This window comes from Triturus cristatus, chromosome 11 (assembly GCF_964204655.1).
Source record: "Triturus cristatus chromosome 11, aTriCri1.1, whole genome shotgun sequence".
Lineage (NCBI taxonomy): Eukaryota > Metazoa > Chordata > Amphibia > Caudata > Salamandridae > Triturus > Triturus cristatus.
The window spans coordinates 393,799,363-393,817,734 of NC_140594.1; the positions used below are offsets into that span (position 1 = coordinate 393,799,363).

The 18,372-nt window shown below is 44.5% G+C and overlaps 2 protein-coding genes across 8 annotated transcripts in view; one reads left to right on the top strand and one right to left on the bottom strand.

Moving 5' to 3' along the window:
* The window catches only part of LOC146784261 (beta-1,3-galactosyltransferase 2-like), a 250,783-nt gene that overhangs the window by 58,863 nt on the left and 173,548 nt on the right, over positions 1-18,372 (top strand). The gene's annotated exons all lie outside the window — the stretch shown is intronic.
* LOC146784262 (uncharacterized) overlaps positions 1-18,372 on the bottom strand; it is a 179,824-nt gene that overhangs the window by 17,990 nt on the left and 143,462 nt on the right. Inside the window, exon 3 of one of the 3 annotated variants that reach the window (XR_014970805.1) lies at positions 18,173-18,338. The exons of 1 other annotated variant lie outside the window; for it this stretch is intronic. Coding sequence is in view for 1 of the 2 variants with exons in the window: in XM_085635083.1 (XP_085491209.1) it covers positions 14,105-15,544 (1,440 nt within the window). In the remaining variant the exon portion in view is untranslated. Of the gene's footprint in view, positions 1-9,112; positions 18,339-18,372 lie in introns of those variants that run through there. One more of the 3 variants, XM_085635083.1, reaches the window with a different exon arrangement.

Genomic DNA, 18,372 nt, shown 5'->3' on the forward strand with positions numbered 1-18,372 from the left:
TCCAAGACATGGTCAAACACAGTGTGATTCCAAGGAAATTAAATGAGTCCACCTTCTTGAGTGTTTTGCCCCCCAGTCGTAGACTCCCTTTAAAAGGTTTTGCGCTAAGTGAAAGTCATAAACTTCATCTTTGCCGCATGGATCTCCGGCCCACAGAATGTGCAAAACTCCTCAAACTGGAATAATGGCTGTTGGAGTCCACTAGGGTTTTTGGAGATCAATAAGGTATCAACGGCAAATAATAAAATTGGTGTCTTCAGGGTTGCTAAAGTGGGAGCAGCAGTGGCAAAGTGGGAAAAAAAGTAAACTATGTTCTTAAGAAACAGAGAAAACAGGGTGGGGGCCACAATACAGCCTTGACGGACTCCTTTGTTGACAAGAATCAGATCGTAAGCTGGTCCTGATTACAAGAGCAAACTTTGGCATAATTACCCTTGTTTAAACAAATGACCAGTGCTAAAAGAAATGGGGACACGCCCATTTCCTGAAGGACCTTCCATAATTTGGAACGAGGAACTAGGTCAAATGCTGACTTGAAGTCGCCAAATGCAACATATAAGCAGCCTGTGCCGAGAGAAACCATCTTCCAATATATCAAGAGAATTCGGAAAATCTGGTCAATGGTTTTGGTTTTGTTGCAAAAAACAGTTTGAAAGGTGGACAGTATCTCATGTTCAGCAGCCCTGTCATGAATTTTAATCAGTACCGGATGACAGAAGATTTTTTTTTAAATACAGTCGATAAGACTTATAGATCTGTAATTGGCAGACGAGGAGCTAACCCCTTTCTTAAAAAACAGGTATGACCTTAGCTCCCTTCCATGAATCTGGGATAGGGGCTCCCCTTGCTATTGCGTTGGCTAGGGCAAGAATTGACTTGGACCAGTTTTCTCTGTCATAGGCAAATAAATCCCCTTGAGTACCATCTGGTCTGGACACTCTGCCGGTGGTGATTGTGTCAAGGAAGTGGCAATGTTGTCTAGGTCAAACAAGGGAACTAATTGGTCAGTCCTGGAGCACTTTGTTGACCTGACTCCTTCTTTCCTTTCACAGTGCAGGGCAGGGACATCAGACGCACCACAGGAGGTGGAGCCAGCATTGTGGAGGGAAGGCACAGCCCTATTCAGGTCTCCGGTGCAACTCCTCCCACCCATCTGCATGCAGATTTCTCTATTCAGCCCTGTGCTGACTCACCCTATCTTCTGGAATCCCTCAGCCCCTGTCACTAAGACTCCAGACAAGGAATACACAACCTAGCAGAGGCAGGCTTGGATGGTTAGACAAGAAAATACCTACTTTCTAAAAGTGGTATTTTCAAACACAGAATGTTAAAACCAACTTTACTAAAAGATGCATTTTATCATTCTGAGTTCAGGCATACTAAACTCGAATTTCTACCATGTTCCCTGAGTCAGTTAGGATTATAAGATGTAATAATCAAACTGCCTATTCTGGCCTATGGGGAACAGGTAGCCTTGCAATAGTGAAAAACGAAAATGGCTGTAATTCACTATTAGGACATGTCACACAAGTAGAATACAGTGATACCTTTTGTCACCATGCATTTTTTGACAGTTGCCCCGCCCTTCGGAAGTGACGTAGGAGCCGGAAGTCCCGCCCCGGAAGTCCCTCCCCGGAAGTCCCTCCCCGGAAGTCCCGCCCCGGAAGTTCGGGCCCCGGAAGTTCGGGCCCCGGAAGATCGGGCCCCGGAAGTCGGGCCCGGATGTGCAGCCCCAGAAGTGGGGCAGGTGTAGTGTGTGTGCCCTCCACACAGGAAATAATGGATATGTAGGTGTGTCATAGGCGTAGAACGGGGGTCAAGGGGGGGGCTAGGGCTAGCAGCAAGCCACCCAGCAGGGCCTACTAGGGGTGTTTAGGGTTATGGGCTGGTTGAGCAGAGACTTACTTGTGTGCGCCATGTTGGTGGGGCAATCAGGGGCATGTCTGGGCATGTTCAGCGGGTGGTTGCGGCTGTAGGCTGGTGTTGCTTGAGCAGTGGCGATGTTCATCTGTGGAATGGGAGCCCTAGAGTGGTGCTGGGTCTTTTTTGGGGGTAGGCCAAGCCCCCAAGGAGGCGTGCCTAATGCATATGGGTTCCTAATTGGCAGACCAGGGTGTGGGGGCATAGCCACGGCCAACCAGGGGCTGGATTTCCAATGCCCCCACAGGAGGCGGGAAGCTAGACTGCTAGTTTGCTGATGCAGTATTTTTGCCGCCTAATTTTAAAAAGTCTGATGTAAAATGTCAGTAGTTATGAAAAAATAATAAATAAATAAATAAAAAATAAATAAAAATCAGCCAAGGGCGGGAATGCTAATGTCCCCATAGGAGGCGGGAAGCTAGACTGCTACTTTACAGGTACAGTAATTTTGCCGCCTAATTTTAAAAAGTCTGATGTAAAATGCCAGTGGTTATGAAAATAAATGCATAGTCATGGAGACTGACGTAGAAGGATACACCCCTTTTCGGGGCTTACACAGTATATAAGGGAGACCCTTAACAGCTAGTGTTAAACCCTACACCTGGAGAGAACCTCTGTATCATGAAGCGATACAACTATCTTACGGGGAAGGATGCCACCGATCACAGGGTGAATGCTATTGACAAGTATTTTCACCACTTGAGTCCCCTGGTAATAGATGAGCAGACGCTGCAAGAGGGCCCTAAAGAGGAGTGCTCCGAAGTCACAAGTTATCATGAGGATCTGTGTCGGAGGATGGCCTTTCTCAGCCTTGAGGATAGGCCGCAGCTGATATCACCTATTAAGGTGTCAACAAGCGACAGCGAAACTTCGTGTAAAGAAGCAGAGGTTGAAAATAGTTTCACAGACATGGAAGATTCGGCAGAAACTGTAACCCCACCCCACTAGCAGGTGTATGAAGATATGAGATCTCTGGAGGAGGAAGCAGGTTGGGAGGTTATCGGTGACCAACAAGCTGCTGTGAACAGTGGTGGTCATGAGGCGATGGATCTTGACATCTCTCAGGATTTCAGAGCAGTAGCGGAGCAGCGTGAAAATGTAGAGGTTAGTATCTTAAAAGTGGACACTTTAAGCATATGTGATGCTGGGCATGGTTAACTAATAGACTTTTCTTTCTTTTTGAACTGTAGGAAGCTCATGAGCCAATGGACCTTAACACTTCGCAAGATTCCAGAGCAACAGTGGAGGCCCCTGCAGATGTGGAGGTTAGTATTATCTTAATGTAGACAGTTTAAGCATATGTGATGCTAGGTCTTGTCAACTAATAGCCTTTTTTCTTTCTTTTATGAACTGCAGAAAGCAGCAGAAAAATGCGATGAGATTGAGGAGACCCCCACGGCTGCTAAGACCTTCATTATGAACTGCTTGTCAAAACAGATTGAAAGTTCCACCAGTCAGAACAATGAACTCTGTAAGGACTATAAAAAGGCATTGGAATCTGTAGCTCTTGAAAAGGAGACCCCATGTGTAACATGCGCTGATAGAGAGCATGTTAAAGGTTTTGCAGCTAGTGTTGTGTACGCCTGTCTGAAGCGAGACTTTTATTCTCGATGTTATGGGCATAAAATTAAGGATCCACAAAAGACGGCTCATGACTGTCTATTCCCCTCCTACACCGCTGAAACCGCTCGCTATATATGTCACCTGATAGACCCTCGTAAGTTATATAAGCTGTTAAAGTCGGTGTACCAGCTATCTGGTGAAGAAAATGTCAGACCCGCTATGGTGAAGGTCTTGTCGCAGGCACTCAGAGAAATCCAAAACGCGTATCACATTCGTGCAAAACTTTCTAACATGCGGGTACAATGCCAGGCAGATATTAGAAAGAGGGCAGAACGATCTATAGAAAAGCATGTTGCGGATGTTTATTAAAAAAGTAGAAAGCATGTGGGTTGTATGGACCCTCGAAATTTTTTTAAAAAGTAAAATAAATTATCAACGCTTATTAGCTTGTTGTTACAAAGAGCCGGGGCATTAATGTATGAATGTATGGGATGCCCAGAAACACTGTTGTTATAAATTACTATTTGACTGTTTACTACTTATTTTAGGACATGGAGCAGGAGATGGAGATCCCCGATGTTTCTGAGTCAGTGCCCGGATACCTGTGTATCGCTAAAGTATTATACGATTTGGTTAAAGAAAGAATAGTTGAATTACAGCCAACAGCGTTGTGCTTTTCAAAAATGGTCTGGCTGCTAGAGGCTCAACGGCATGGCGGTCCTAGATGCTTATGCGGATGCGGTGCTAGTATGTGGATGACTGTGAAGGATGCATTCTGGAACACGTACATATACTATAGGCGTGGCTTAATACTACCCCAGATGTACAGCTTAAATGTAGCCTTTGAACTTCTAACAGAGGATTATTTTAGAAACAATGGCTTCCTGATTTGCAATCGCGAATTTTATGAACTATTGACAGCCGCCAGTATCCTAGCCGTACAGAGTTATTGGAGGGGTGATAGGGCCAGCCTATACAGTGCTATTGACTATGTATCTTTAAAAATATCAAGATATGTGACTTTACGCAGACATTCAAGACAAACGCCCAATTCTATATGTATGCATCTTGAATAGTTTGTATAGGACCTTTTAATGCTAGTATTACAGTGTAAACTATGGAATTGTGATATTTTGTTATTCTATTTACTTATAATAAAGTGTTTATACACAAAACAAGCGTCTTTCATTTTATGGTTCAGAAGTGTTAACATGTCAGGGGCTTTGTTAAAGAAGCTTTATTACGATACAAAGGATGTAGCGAGCTTTGGTAGTGGCGAAGCGCTGCTTAGAAGGGCTAAAGCTGAAAATGAGCCGTTAAGCAGAACCCGGGTGAAGGCATGGCTATCGGGTGAAGAAGCGTATTCACTTCACAAGCCAGCGAGGAGACGTTTTAAGAGGAGGCCCACTATTGTTAATGCGCAATTAGATTATCAATGGCAAGCTGACATAATAAGCCTTCAAGATCTGGCAAAGCATAATAACGGAGCCCGTTACATCTTAACAGTTATAGATGTACTGTCTAAATGCGCCTTTGCAGAAGCTCTAAATGATAAAAGTGGAGCAAGCGTCACCAGGGCCTTTAAAGTAATCTTCAGGAAGGGCCGAACCCCTCAAAAACTGCAGACCGACGCCGGAAAATAATTTTTAAACAAAACTTTCCAGAATTATTAAAGCAGTATGGGGTACAACATTTTGTAACGCATACGGAGGTAAAAGCAGCTGTTATAGAGCGCTTTAACAGAACCTTAAAATCTAAGATGTGGAGATACTTCACGGCATACAACACCTATCGATACCTACCTGTTCTACAGGATTTTTTAGCTGTTTATAATGCCAGCTATCATAAAACTATCAGAATGGCTCCTGTAGAGGTAACGGCCGACAATTCTCTATCCCTGTGGCGGTCGGTATACGGCCGTTACTTCCAAGCCCGAGTAAAGAACCCAGTTTTTAAAAAGGGGGATCATGTCAGGGTTTCAAAATTGAAAGGGGCCTTTACGAAAGGTTATCAGCAGACCTTCAGCGACGAGATATTCATAGTTAATAGTGTTGAGCTTAAAGAAGATGTGTACATTTACAGGCTGAAGGACTACTCTAGTGAACCCGTGACAGGTGTTTTCTACAGTGAAGAGTTACAAAAGATCCCAGTGGATGTAGATAGGATTTACAGGGTTGAAAAGATTCTAGAGTGGAAAGGGCGGGGGGCAAAAAAACAAGCCTTTGTTAAATGGAGGGGATAGCCAGAGAAATTTAACAGTTGGGTGCCGGCCAACTCACTGCAGGACGTGTGAGGACGTTAGCTCTAAAAAGAAGAAAGCAATATGGAGACGGCATCCTTTTATATTACATTACCTTCTAATGCATCCATGGGTATGTTCCCTGATAATAAAATATCAAATTACATGGTCAAATTGGCTAAACCTGTGGATTTGAAAGGGGATTGGGAAGTCGCCCTAACCGAAATCCAATACCCCCGCACCTGGAATACGTTTAAGAGGGCTGAAGCTAAATTCAGTATAATGAAGTCCCAGACCGAGCCTTTATACATCACAGGCTTTCCCCACGGGTACTACCCTACTGTCAATGCTGTGGTGGATGCCATTAACAAGACAATGTCCGGCATTGATGGGCTAGATAGCGTTAGAAGGAAGGTTTTTATTAAAGCACCCAGCCAGGATGCACAGTTTGTCACTAGTGGAAAGTTGAGCAGGGTTTTAGGAACTGTACACCATATAAAAAACAAACAAGAGCCAGATCTGACATGTTTCGATATTGCTGGGGGGTTCTACACCCTCTATGTTTATACGGATATAATAGAACCGCAGAGAGTGGGAGATAGTTATGCTCCACTGTTGAGATGGGTTCCAGTTAAAGGCGAAAACAACACAATAGCTAATATTCAGTATATTAAGCCTGACTATGTAACAATTTCTAAAAGTCATTTTGACACTATAACAATCATGGTCTTTGATGACCAGTCTGAACCCGTGTCCTTTAAATAAGGGGAAAGTTATTGTCAAGCTTCATTTCAGGCCACGCCGCGGAGGTGACTATTAAGAGCTCATCATGGTAGCCATGAAAGCCTATGGCAACCCATCTATGTATAGAGAGTATTACAAGCATCAGGCGGGATATGGAGGGCCCCCCTACTTTCAAGGAGCACCTGTTATGTATGGGGCAGGTCTTGGAGGTTTTTTACGTAGTTTGTTCAGAAGGGCGATGCCTTTTTTGAGAAAAGGCTATGAAATTGCAAAACCGCATGTAAAGACAGCTGCCCAGAAAATTGCCCAAGATGTGGTGGGTTTGGTGAAGTCGGCAGTCGTTGAGCGTATGAACAGACAACCTCAAGAAGGGTCAGGACTGTTGTAAAAGCCGCGCCTTAGTATTAAAAGGAGCGGTACAAAAGGGGGTGGTGATGGACGGAGCATCAGAACCAATCAAACACTTACACCCAGTCAACAGATCTGGGTTTTGTAACGCTTAGTATTAAAAGGAAGCGGAGGTCTTCGCAGCGCCAGGGGCCCCCGGTTCCCTATAAAAAAAAGAAGCGTTCTTCAAAAAGAGCTCACAAAAGAAGATCCCCAAGACGGAAGAGAGCTACGAAGAAGAGAACAGCATCCACCGTTAACATTTTCTAAAAGACTTGTCACCCTAAAACATGGCTTTTGTACACTGCGCCTCGGGTGAATGCGCTAAGTCGGAGTTAGATTTGTTTTCTCTAAAGCCCACCCAGACTATTATTGAAAACTGTTTTTTCATGGAGGTATCGCCATTAGCCGCCCTGACACCACTGGCCCCGATAGAGTTTTACGTATCGGGGTCCACGGATATGTATTTAGATCTCAACAATACACTGCTAGATTTGGTGTGTAAAATTGTAAAAGCGGATGGGTCCGCTATTGCTGCAACTGCTAAAGTGGCGACCATTGCATACCCCATCGCAACCCTGTTTAATCAGGTGGACATTACCCTGGGCGACAGACTCATCACGCAGAATGACAACATGTACGCCTACAGGGCTTACATGGAGAGTATCCTGAACTACAGCAGCGATGTTTTGGACACACAGCTTTCAGCGGGGCTTTTCTACAAAGACACTTATGCGCAGTTTGAAAACACTGCTCTAGACGGACCTAATACAGGTTTTGTAAAAAGAGCAGGCTTTGCTGCCGGGAGTAGAGAGTTTGACCTCCTGGGACGAATACATTCAGACCTCTTCTTCCAGGATAAGCTAATCTTTAATGGCATCGACCTCAAGATCAAACTCAACCGTAACAAAGATGCCTTTTGCCTCATTACAGGGGATGCAGAGCAGTATAAACTGCTCATACAGTCTGCTACCCTGTATGTAAAGAGAGTGAATGTGTCACCATCGGTCAGATAGATTGGCTCATGCTGAAGCTCTACAACTGTCGAATGCTAAATATGCCATTGAAAGAGTCTCTATGAAAGTCTACAGCATCCCGGTAGGCACCCGATTAACACAACAGCAAAATCTGTTCCTGGGTCAGCTACCAAAACTTGTTATTATAGGGTTTGTTGACAATACTGCTTTTAGTGGGGTACACGCCTCCAACCCTTTTAACTTCAAGCACTACGGTATCAACTACGTGGCCCTAGTTCACGAGGGAGCTGTCATACCTGCAAAGCCATACACACCCAATTTTGGATCTGGAAATTTTATTAGAGAATATCTCGGTTTAGTGTCGATAACCGGGAAACACCTGCGTGATTCGGGGGTCGTCGTATCACGCGAAGGATATGGTGCCGGCTACACGCAGTTTGCCTTTGATCTGACCCCCGACATGGAAGATGGGGACCATTACCGCCTGGTTAAAAATGGAAATCTAAAAGCTGAAATCCGCTTTAACGCAGAGCCCTAACGACGAATGTGAACATGGTGGTATTTGCTGTATTTGATAGTGTGATACAAGTTAATCATGCCCAACAGATTTTGTTTGATTATCTGTAAAAAATCAATAAATAAAAAATATATAAAATGGACACTATTCACATACGAGACTTCTTAAGCCGCCATAAAGACGCTAAAAAATACTTTCTAGGTGTTTACCCAAGTGACGGCCTGCCGACTGAAATAAGTTATGAAAGACCGCGGTCTTTGGTCTTTAACACCGATCCTCATCACGAGCCAGGAACACACTGGGCTGCTATGTTTTTGGACATTGACAGGGTCACTGTGTTTGACAGCCTCGCAGAGTTTCCGGAGCACAGCATCTATACAAGACCCATATTCAAGTATTTTAAAAAAGTGGCTTCTAGAGTTGAATATAACAAACTGCAGATACAAGATTCTCTATCTATGACTTGTGGGGAACACTGTATATATTTTATCTGTAAAATGTCTCAGGGTCTGAATTTTAGATTTTTTTTAAAATGATATTCAAATGATCGTGTAAACAATGATAGGCTTGTCACTCGCTTTATGAAAGAAGGCTTGAAACCTATTCCCACTGCAGTTACAACAGAGTATGATTTTTGTCAAAAGTGTAAAGCTTTGTAATGCTCATGTTCAAAATAAAAAATAAAAGCCTATATTTAAACAACAGCGCCGACTCTATGTTTTTCATTCTGTGATAAGAAAAAAAAAAGCCAGTAGTGTTGAAAAGTTATAAATGTTTATTACATGTATTTTGAAATATTCAAAGAATTACACACGTAGAAGCTACCACTGAGCTAATAAAGAATCACATAGTGAAGACTGTAAGGTAAACACAGTTCTGTACAACCATTTTTATAAACAAAATATACAATTATGTAGTAACATTACACATTTTTTTTTTTTTTTTTTTAAATATGAGAGCCATCCCTTCATTTCAAATAGAGACTTTGTAGCTTCCAGAGGCACATCTTTAGGGTTACTTGAGGTGGCTAGCTGCGGAAAGAATGGTGAAGTGGGTGATTTTGAAGGGGTGTGAAAGGCAGATGCTAGCGGTGGGGATGCGCCACCATCATTCCTGGGGTGCTTCAGAAGTTCAAGCTGCTGGCGGTGTCCGGTGCTACCTACAAGCGATGATGGAATGTTGAGTTCCGTAGCAGCGCTTAGAAACTGCTCCCAACCTCTAGGGGCCGTCTGTCGTGAGAGTGTCTTAGGATGCGTGAAACTTTTGATCAGATCGTACATGTGTGACCCAGCAATTGGCTGTCTCTTGTAGATGAACTTGCCGCGGTCATTCCATGTCAGGTCTTTAGAATCAGCCATTTTACTTAGCAGCATCTGAGCTGCCACTTTATACCTCTGACTTATATTATGTAACAAGCTCTCAACAAAAGCGTCAGGGGGTGTGCGTTGCTGAGCTTGCGCTGTGGCTCCTTGTGGCGTTGCAGCGGTTATCGGAGGTTGCTCCCCAGCGGCAGTATATAAAGTCAGTTTTTTTTTCTAACCCTGCATTTGCTTGTAATATTGCAAGAAATTTTGAAGAGCTTGGGAGTAAAGCCCCGCTTTAGCTTCAGGCTTTAAGTCTGTGCGGGTCAAAATATCTTTAATTTCGGCATCCAAACGGAGTGTTTCAGATCTCCTTATGTCCCATGTATCACCGGTAGTAGGTGTCAGCTGTTCAAGCTGATGCTGTGGTACTAGATACATTTTCTGGGCGTAATCCATCAGTTCCGCGACAGGAGGCTTGTAATTAGAGGTATAGCTATACCCAACAGTGAACCTATAAATCCGCCCGACTGTTTTACCAGTTTCTTCTTAGAAGTAAGGGAGACCCCTTTATTACTAAGCTTCTTGATGAGTTGCCGCTTCTTCTTCAATACCCTGTACTGGTTCGTTGAAATAGGAACATTACCTTTTAGGGTATTTAGAGCAATTTCTGAAATGGCACCAACTAAGTCATCCGAGGCAGCACACAGTATGGCTTTTCTCTGCGGGGGACTGGCTGTAACCAAAATTTTTAGGAGAGCCATATTACGGCGTAAACGAGCAGACATGTTTAATACCGTATGGCGTGAAGCTTAGCGGGTAAATGGGTTTCGGGCGTTTTAGCGAATTTTTTTATAACCTTTGGGTCTTGGTTTAGGGGTGTAGGCAACCGGTAGCTCGGGTGGGAAAATGTCACCCGCAGTCTGTAGTCTTCTAGAGTACGAGGCTTTAAGTCTACCAGCAAGTAACCGTGGGGCTTAGTGGTCGCATCGTTAAAGGCTTCCATAAAAAACTGGGTGTTCCCAGGATACATTTGTTTAGCTATAATGGCTATCTGTTGTTTATCCCTGGGGTTTTTAAATAAAACTAGGTAGGAGGCGTTGAGAGCGATAGACCGGCTGCTCTTACCCTTGTAAAACAAGTTCTGTACGATGTAACATATACTCAGATTACGATGGTGCGAATATTGAGTAAAAGCTCGCTCTATCTCAGGATGGTCACCTCCTTCCCGCATAAGATCATCTACAATTATCATATTCACACGTTCCTTGGGTAATAAGTCATCGTCATTAAGACTACTAGGTATCCCTTCTATAAATCTAATATGAGGGAACTGGTAAGTGAGGTCATTATAAAAATCTTGCCAGCAGGAATAAAGCCATATAATATTGTTAGGCGTTTGGGATAAAACACTTGGTGCATTTTCTAATAGTTTTTTTATAAAATAGCTTTCCCCGCAATTGGAGGGCCCCGCTATAACGCATGAAAACGGGTGCTGCAATCGGGTATCCATTCTGTTAGAGGTTCTCCGTAGTAATGCATCTTTAATAACTGTAAGGGATAGTTTTGTAGTCTGCCATTAAGACACGTTTATCGAACACTACTCAATGTTTTATGCAACGGCTGTGTCGTGATTTCCCATCTTTTTTTGGTCCTCACTATAGAAGGCTGATTTACAACGATTGTTCCGTCACAGGAATGATCGGTCTTTGTGGCATACTCGGTCACTAGATTCTTCAAACTGTCGAAATTTATTTTTAAGGTATTCTTAACATTTAATGTTATACCTTTGACTTTCATACAGGCTTTATTGTTAGACGTTTTGTAGCTGTACGTTTTGGGACCAGTTGAAGCGAACTCGACTATGTACTCATCAGGTTCTAGTTCGCTAGTTAAATCCCCCAGATGATTTCCTAGAGGAGGGTCTTCGTCCCCCAATTTGCTTACAAAAATAACAGAATCTGTGTCGTGATACAGGCACCTCTCCTGCAGTTTATCTAACAGCTTGTAAAGCTCCAGACGAGCATGTGCAGTTGTAAAACAGGCTATAAAGATGTTTATATGGTTACACATTGTGGGGTACTCTTTAGCATGTTTCCAACTCAGCATAGCAGTATCGTCATTAATAAACTCACAGCCGGAGACGTCATAACAGGGTGCAAAAAGGTAATTAAACAAGTCGTCAGGATCTGTGACGATGGTTGTGTTTGACAAGTTTGTGCGTTGCGCAAATTTTCCCCATAAGTAGTTAAGGCATAACTTTGCCAGCTGGCACTTGGCGGGTTGACTTCTATAAAATCGGGCCTCAGGTTTATGCCCTCATGAGCATAGTACTCATCGATGTAGTGTTGTTTGGAGTCCTCATCAGTGCACCATTCTGGAAACCCCGAAGCCTCCTGTTTGTCTCTGAGAAATAAATTAATATACTCGGAAAAAAGGTGGGCTGTTGTCCTTTCAAAGTGCCAAATCTCCAATACTTTTCCCAGCCGGTATCCTTTTTTTAGAGCCTCTTGAACCTCTATACTGCACCAGGTACCACGCAACATCCGTTGTGCTTCACTGTGTAGGCATAAGGCGGCCTCCTTACTTTCAGCGCAGGTTCGACAAAGGGGAAACATGAGCTTACTATCGATTCTGTAGGGTAACACTGGAAAGTAAAGACCCCGGGGCGGATACATTTCACACTTAACTAATCCAAAGTATGTGTCTAAAGATTTAAAGTCCCTGTATATAATAGTTGGGTGCCCTTCGGGGTACGACTTCACTTTATTGACAAACGGATACAGGCTTGTGAAATCATAGTAGTGTATTTTCTCACCCGGAACCATAGTTCGGTACAGCTGTATCGCATTTGTACGGCCCCCGAATAAGGCGTGGCGAGGTTCCATTGGTTCAGGTAGCTGCTGACTTTTAAGAAAAGGACCTAGCTCGGAGTTTTATGCTAGCATGTCAGCCCACTCATGTTCCCAGAGGGTTCTCATAATGAAACCCTCATTTTCAACATATTGAGCTTTCATCAGTGTACGCCTATAAAGATGCTCAAACTTGGTGCCCAACAGTTCCCCTCCGTAAGAAGCCTAATATTGGCTTCGACAAGCTGGATAACTTATGCCCCATCTCTCTCCTGCCTTATTTTTCGAAGGTAGCAGAGAAGGTGGTAAATAAGCAGCTAATGAAATATGTGGAGGATAGCAACCTCCTTCATCCGACTCAATTCGGGTTTCGGCCCCGCCATTCTACGGAGTCCGCCCTTCTCAGGGCCTCCGAAACCCTCAGGCAGGGTGCCGACGAGGGACAAACCATGGCTCTCATCCTTTTAGATCTTAGCGTGGCGTTCGACACTGTAGCACATTCCATCTTGCTTCAGTGTCTGAGCAAAGGTGGGCTGAGAGGGGCAGCGCTGAAATGGATTTATTCATTTCTTGCAGGCCGAGGCTTCCAAGTGAGGCAGGGTGACTATTACTCTGAGCGAATCGTTTTGGACCAGGGGGTGCCGCAGGGCTCGTCCCTGAGCCCAACACTTTTTAATCTCTATGTATCCCCGATTGCCTCCTTGGTAGAGAGCTACGGCCTTCGAATGGTATCCTATGCCGACGACACGCAGTTGGTGATCTCCCTGTCGTGCGCACCCGATCTTTCGGCGGACACCTTCAGAGCCTGTATGCAAGACCTAGCTGCCTGGATGTCCGTAAACTGCCTCAAGCTCAACGGAAACAAGACCGAGGTGCTTGTCGTAGGGGGAGACCGATCGGCGTGGACGTCGGCATGGTGGCCACCATGCCTAGGTTCAACACCTATCCCGTGCCAGAAAGCGAAGAACTTGGGCATCTGGTTCGACTCCGACCTGACTTTCGGCCCTCAGATCAACCGGGTGGTCGGATCATGCTTTGGTACCCTCAAAAGTCTCAGGAAGTCATTGAAGTTTCTACCTGTAAATGCCCGTCAAACCCTTGTGCATGCACTAGTCACCTCAAAGATGGACTATGGCAATCTGCTCTATATAGGGACTCTGCAGAAGAATTTGAGCCGTTTACAGGTCCTACAGAATGCCGCTGCTAGGCTAGTACTTAGACTACCCAGAAGAGCCGCATCTTCTGTGGCCCTCCGGTCCTTGCACTGGCTCCCGATCAGAAGTAGGGTAGAATTCAAAGCACTCTGCATGTGCCATCAGATCATCAACGGGAGGTCTCCTCTCCCTTTGAAAGGACTGCTGACGCCTTATAAGCCGTCCCGCTCCCTCAGATCCTCTGGCTCAGGACTCCTCGTTATCCCCAAGGTGGCTAGAGCACGGATGGGCGGAAGATCCTTTAGGTACCTTGCAGCCGTCAGATGGAACACATTACCCTTAATACTGCGTCTCGAACCATCTGAACTAATCTTTAGAGCCAAGCTTAAAACTGCACTATTTGAACAGTAAAGTATTCCACTCCTGTTGGTTCCAGTAAGCAGCCGCTCCTCAGCGCGGGGACACGCCGCTGTGCGTCACCAAGCGCTTTACAAAACTCCCTAAATAGAAATAGAAATAGAAATTAAACTCATGGGGTTTGTAGCATCGGGGGCATCTGTGGTAAAAACAACTGTTGTATTCAAAGGCTGCCAGAATTCCTTGGGGCAACATGCTGGTGTGACGAGCAGTGTGCGGCCAACTGGATTTGTTGTATTCAAAGGCTGTTGGCCTGCTATTGATCACGGCGTACCCATCCAGATAATAAGGCCCTACACGATATTCACCACCCTGTAAGGCGTGTTGAATGTAGATGTTTTCTTTGTTAGAGATGTACATGAGCAATTGTATCGAGGGCGTGGAGTAGCGCTTTTGTTTACTGCTATAGAGGTCTGGGGGTATTAAAGCTATGCTGTCCAGCTGTAAAAACATGTGCTTATAGATAGACATACACATGGAAGCCAACGTAATACTTTGAAAAGGATCAATGTACTCTATAGATTCGGTCTCCCGCGGCGTGTTTGGGTTAGTTACCTCCACTTGTTTAGTCATGTCTACAACTGCATCTCTTAAAAGATTACAAGCTTGGCGCAATATCATAACATCCGCCTGACAGTAGGATTTTAACTCTGCTTGAAAATTAAAAGTTTTGTCACGGTTTTCAGCATACCATTGTAAAAAGTTATTTTTCTCATCAGGCATCATATAATCAGCTCCATAGCTGGGCGGCGGCGGCATGGGACCCTCATAATTCTGATTAGCCCAAGTGTTAAAAAAATGGGGAAAATAACCTTTACACCCTGGAAACCCAAAAGCGTTTGTCAGCTTATTTAGCTTCATGGGTAGAAAATTTAAGGTGTCTATAAAGCGTATTTGTAAGGTTACAGCCATTACCAGCATTAACTTTGAGCCCTGGGTGATAAGTTTTACAGGCATCTTTTTGCTAATCTTCTTTTGTAAAATAAAAAATGAGTCATACCCCTTTGAGTTATGAGCCATCATGGTATACCCCTTATATTGGGGCTGCATGAAGGTGGCTAGGAAATCACTCACACATGAGCGACCTTCAAACTCCCAGTTCTCATTCGAAGTTAGATGATGAGCGTAGATATAATTGGGCTCGTGTACAGATGTTTCTTGGGTGCACTCTATATCAAAAATGATATAATCTTCGGTTTTAGGTGGCTGTTGGCCCTTACGCATGTAGGACATGTGTTCTGCACCCTCTTGAAAAGACGACTTACAACGGGGGCACTTCATGCCCCGGCATCTGTGACCCGCTGCGATATAATACCCGCAGCGCGCACAGTCTGTTTTAATGCTGCACCGTACAACCCTGCTATGTATGCGCAGGCATTTTTGTGAGCGGCAGAATAGATTACATATGCTGCAGCGCACCTTAGGCTCTGCAACGACTTCGCATCCAGCCGTCTGACACATTTTACAACACATTGCACAATCATGCGTTCAGGATACCATAAAAATGCTTTTCATGGTGAAGAACATAAAGGGTCTTGTTTTTTAGAGGCTGCCCTGTAGTGAAGTACCGCCAGGAGCTGTTGTGGTACAGAATTTTCACCGTGACCTTAAAATAGTTCTCAAAAAGCCCCAGGTCTCCAAAACCAACAGGGTGATTTGTAGGTATTTTAAGCGCTGTATGGGCTGCATTAGCTCTAGACAAGATAAAAGCATTGGTAGTGTTACGGGCCGCCAATAGTCCTGCTATGCTAGCTTCCAGGCATGTATTAGATGTCGGGGTGTTAAAATCAAGCAGCCATTGTTGTTTTTTTCCTATGATTTTACTGTACAGAATAGTATTTAAAGGTCTAGAACCACCCCCCGCACGACCTCGAACAACTAGAGCTACTATTCTAAAGGTTCAGTGAGCCCTTATCTCGTTCTTACTCTGCAATAGACTAGAGAGGTTTTCTAAAAAATCTTCAGCATCAAAGACATCGCGGGGTGCTCTTCTTGTGAATAAAGGACTATCGAGACCCTGTCCTTGGAACCGCAGCTGAAAAAAATCATTAGGTCCCGCATCTTGTAACAAGCATTCTATGAGTGCCTGTATAGCCTGATGAATAGCTAGAACGCCTTGATCTGCGGAGTTTATGCGGTCAAGGCTGACAAATCTAAACTCCTCGTAATGTTCTACGGCGTTAAATTTCTCTACAGGGTGAGTGTACCTTCTGACGCTCTCTAAAAACACTGTCTTTAAGTCTTCAGCTCGAGGGCTGGAGCTACGGGGAAAACTCGAAGGGGTGGGCTCCTGAGAGGTCTGTCTTTGGGCCTGAGCAACCAGTTTTTTATACCATCTTGTGACGTGCATTCGGGCTTTCTTTAAGGTAGTTATTAAGCGTCGGTTAAGCCGCGCTCTATTAAGCCATTTCCGGTTGTTATCACCCCGTGTGTCTTGAGGTATCCTACCATGTCCTGATTGAATGGGAAAGCTTGTAGCCGTGAATGTTGTTCCGTTATCACCCTCCGTTACATGATGAGACGGCTCTCCTATCGCAACTTCACATGTACGTGGTCTACAGGCTGGGGTTGTTTCAGGCTCAATAGGGTTGCTTTTACACCTTATTATCTGGGCCTCCTTGGGCGTTAAACCAACGAAGACCTTTTCTAACGCCTTTGTGTTCTTAACGGCCCACAAGATGCGTCGAGCCTTATTAAGTATCTTATGAATTGTTTTTCTATATTTTGATATATATGTAGCTTTATTCATAAGCCCAGAATTAGAAATTTTTAGGGGGACCTGTGGGCCTAGTCATAATGGGATGTGCATTAGGCCGGTAGCTGTTAATTCACAGGCTGATACCACATATCTTTTACACCTTTTTACCTCCTGATTTATTTCAGGCAACACGCTATTTAACGGTCGGTTCTTGTTTTTTGCCTTCCCATGTTTTAAGATTATAGAGTTCACCCTAGCTTTTACTTGCTTGATAGCCTGTTGCATTTCTTTGATATCGGCCAGTAAAACTGTTTTAGGAACTATTTCAGAATAGCCGATGTTGGAGGGTGGGTCTGTTAATGTAGGGCTTATATTACTGTGGGTACTCATTAGGATTACCCCCTGATCAGTATTAACAGTTCTATTGCTGTTATCGGCTCTGCTAGCTGTTAAAGACGGGTCCCCCTGCGAGCACCTCTGTGCATTAGTCCCGACTACCTGTGTCAGAGCGCCTTTAGGATTTTCAATATTATTGTCGAGAGGGTCTAAAGAAACAGGCTCCCAATGCGAAAAACCCGGTGCTGATGCCTCGGGGCTAGATGCTAATTCGTAATACAGCTTTTCAACCCCGTTCAAAGCTGAACTATAATTATGGTCTGAAAAGGGGGAAGACAGTATTATTACACTTGAGGAGGGACTAGTAGGTTCATAGGACCCCTCGGGTGTAGAGGGTGGCACTTGCTGAGCGAAATTTAAATGCTGATCATAATAATCCAGGGCCGCAGAGGCGTGAGCTGAGAGGGTCTGGGGGGTGGGACTCTGTATTCCGCATAGCTTACATTAGAAAGACTGTTGTGCGCTTCTGTTGGTGCTATTTCAGAACTCGCTGTTAACCCGGACATCTCCTGAAGAAGCTTTATACAACTTGCATACGATGCCTGCGCTGGCTCATTACTTTCAACAACCTCCCCACCGAACCCCGGGTCATTATTTGGTAGGGGACTCCTATCCCCTTGGGAATCTACGGATAGATGACCTAAGTCTTTGTTTGTTGCAGGCTTCTTGCAGCATTTAGCGCTCACTCCTCTAACTCTCTGTTTATTATCCGTACCAAGCTGTGTGGAAAGGTCTCGGGAGGGGGTGTCTATTGGGACCTGTCCCGCCGCTAGAACTTTAGGCATCTGGGAAAAAAAGGGTGGCTGATGTCTCTCTGCTGCAGTTTTTTTTTTTTTTTTAAAGATGAATCTACGTGGCGGTTTTGAATTTTGGGGGCAGCTGGTAGATCCATCTTTAACTTTTTCACATATGAAGGCTTTACTTTAGGTGCTTTACAACCTCCAACCGTCTCTTCAACAGGTTTACAAAAAATCTGATGTGGCATCTGCGCCGGTAAATGTACGAACCCATTGTCTTTAACACCTTCGTGATTGCCGTCCAGCAGCGCATCCCCTCTATCACCAGCTGCTGCCTCTGGTTAGTTTTGCCCCACCTTCGTGATGTCCTTTAGATGTATTGACAATCGGCCCACCTTGAGTGACTCTTCTTTTCCCCCATGCTCCTGTACAGGTTCTACACATGTAAACAAAAATCTATATTAAAAACC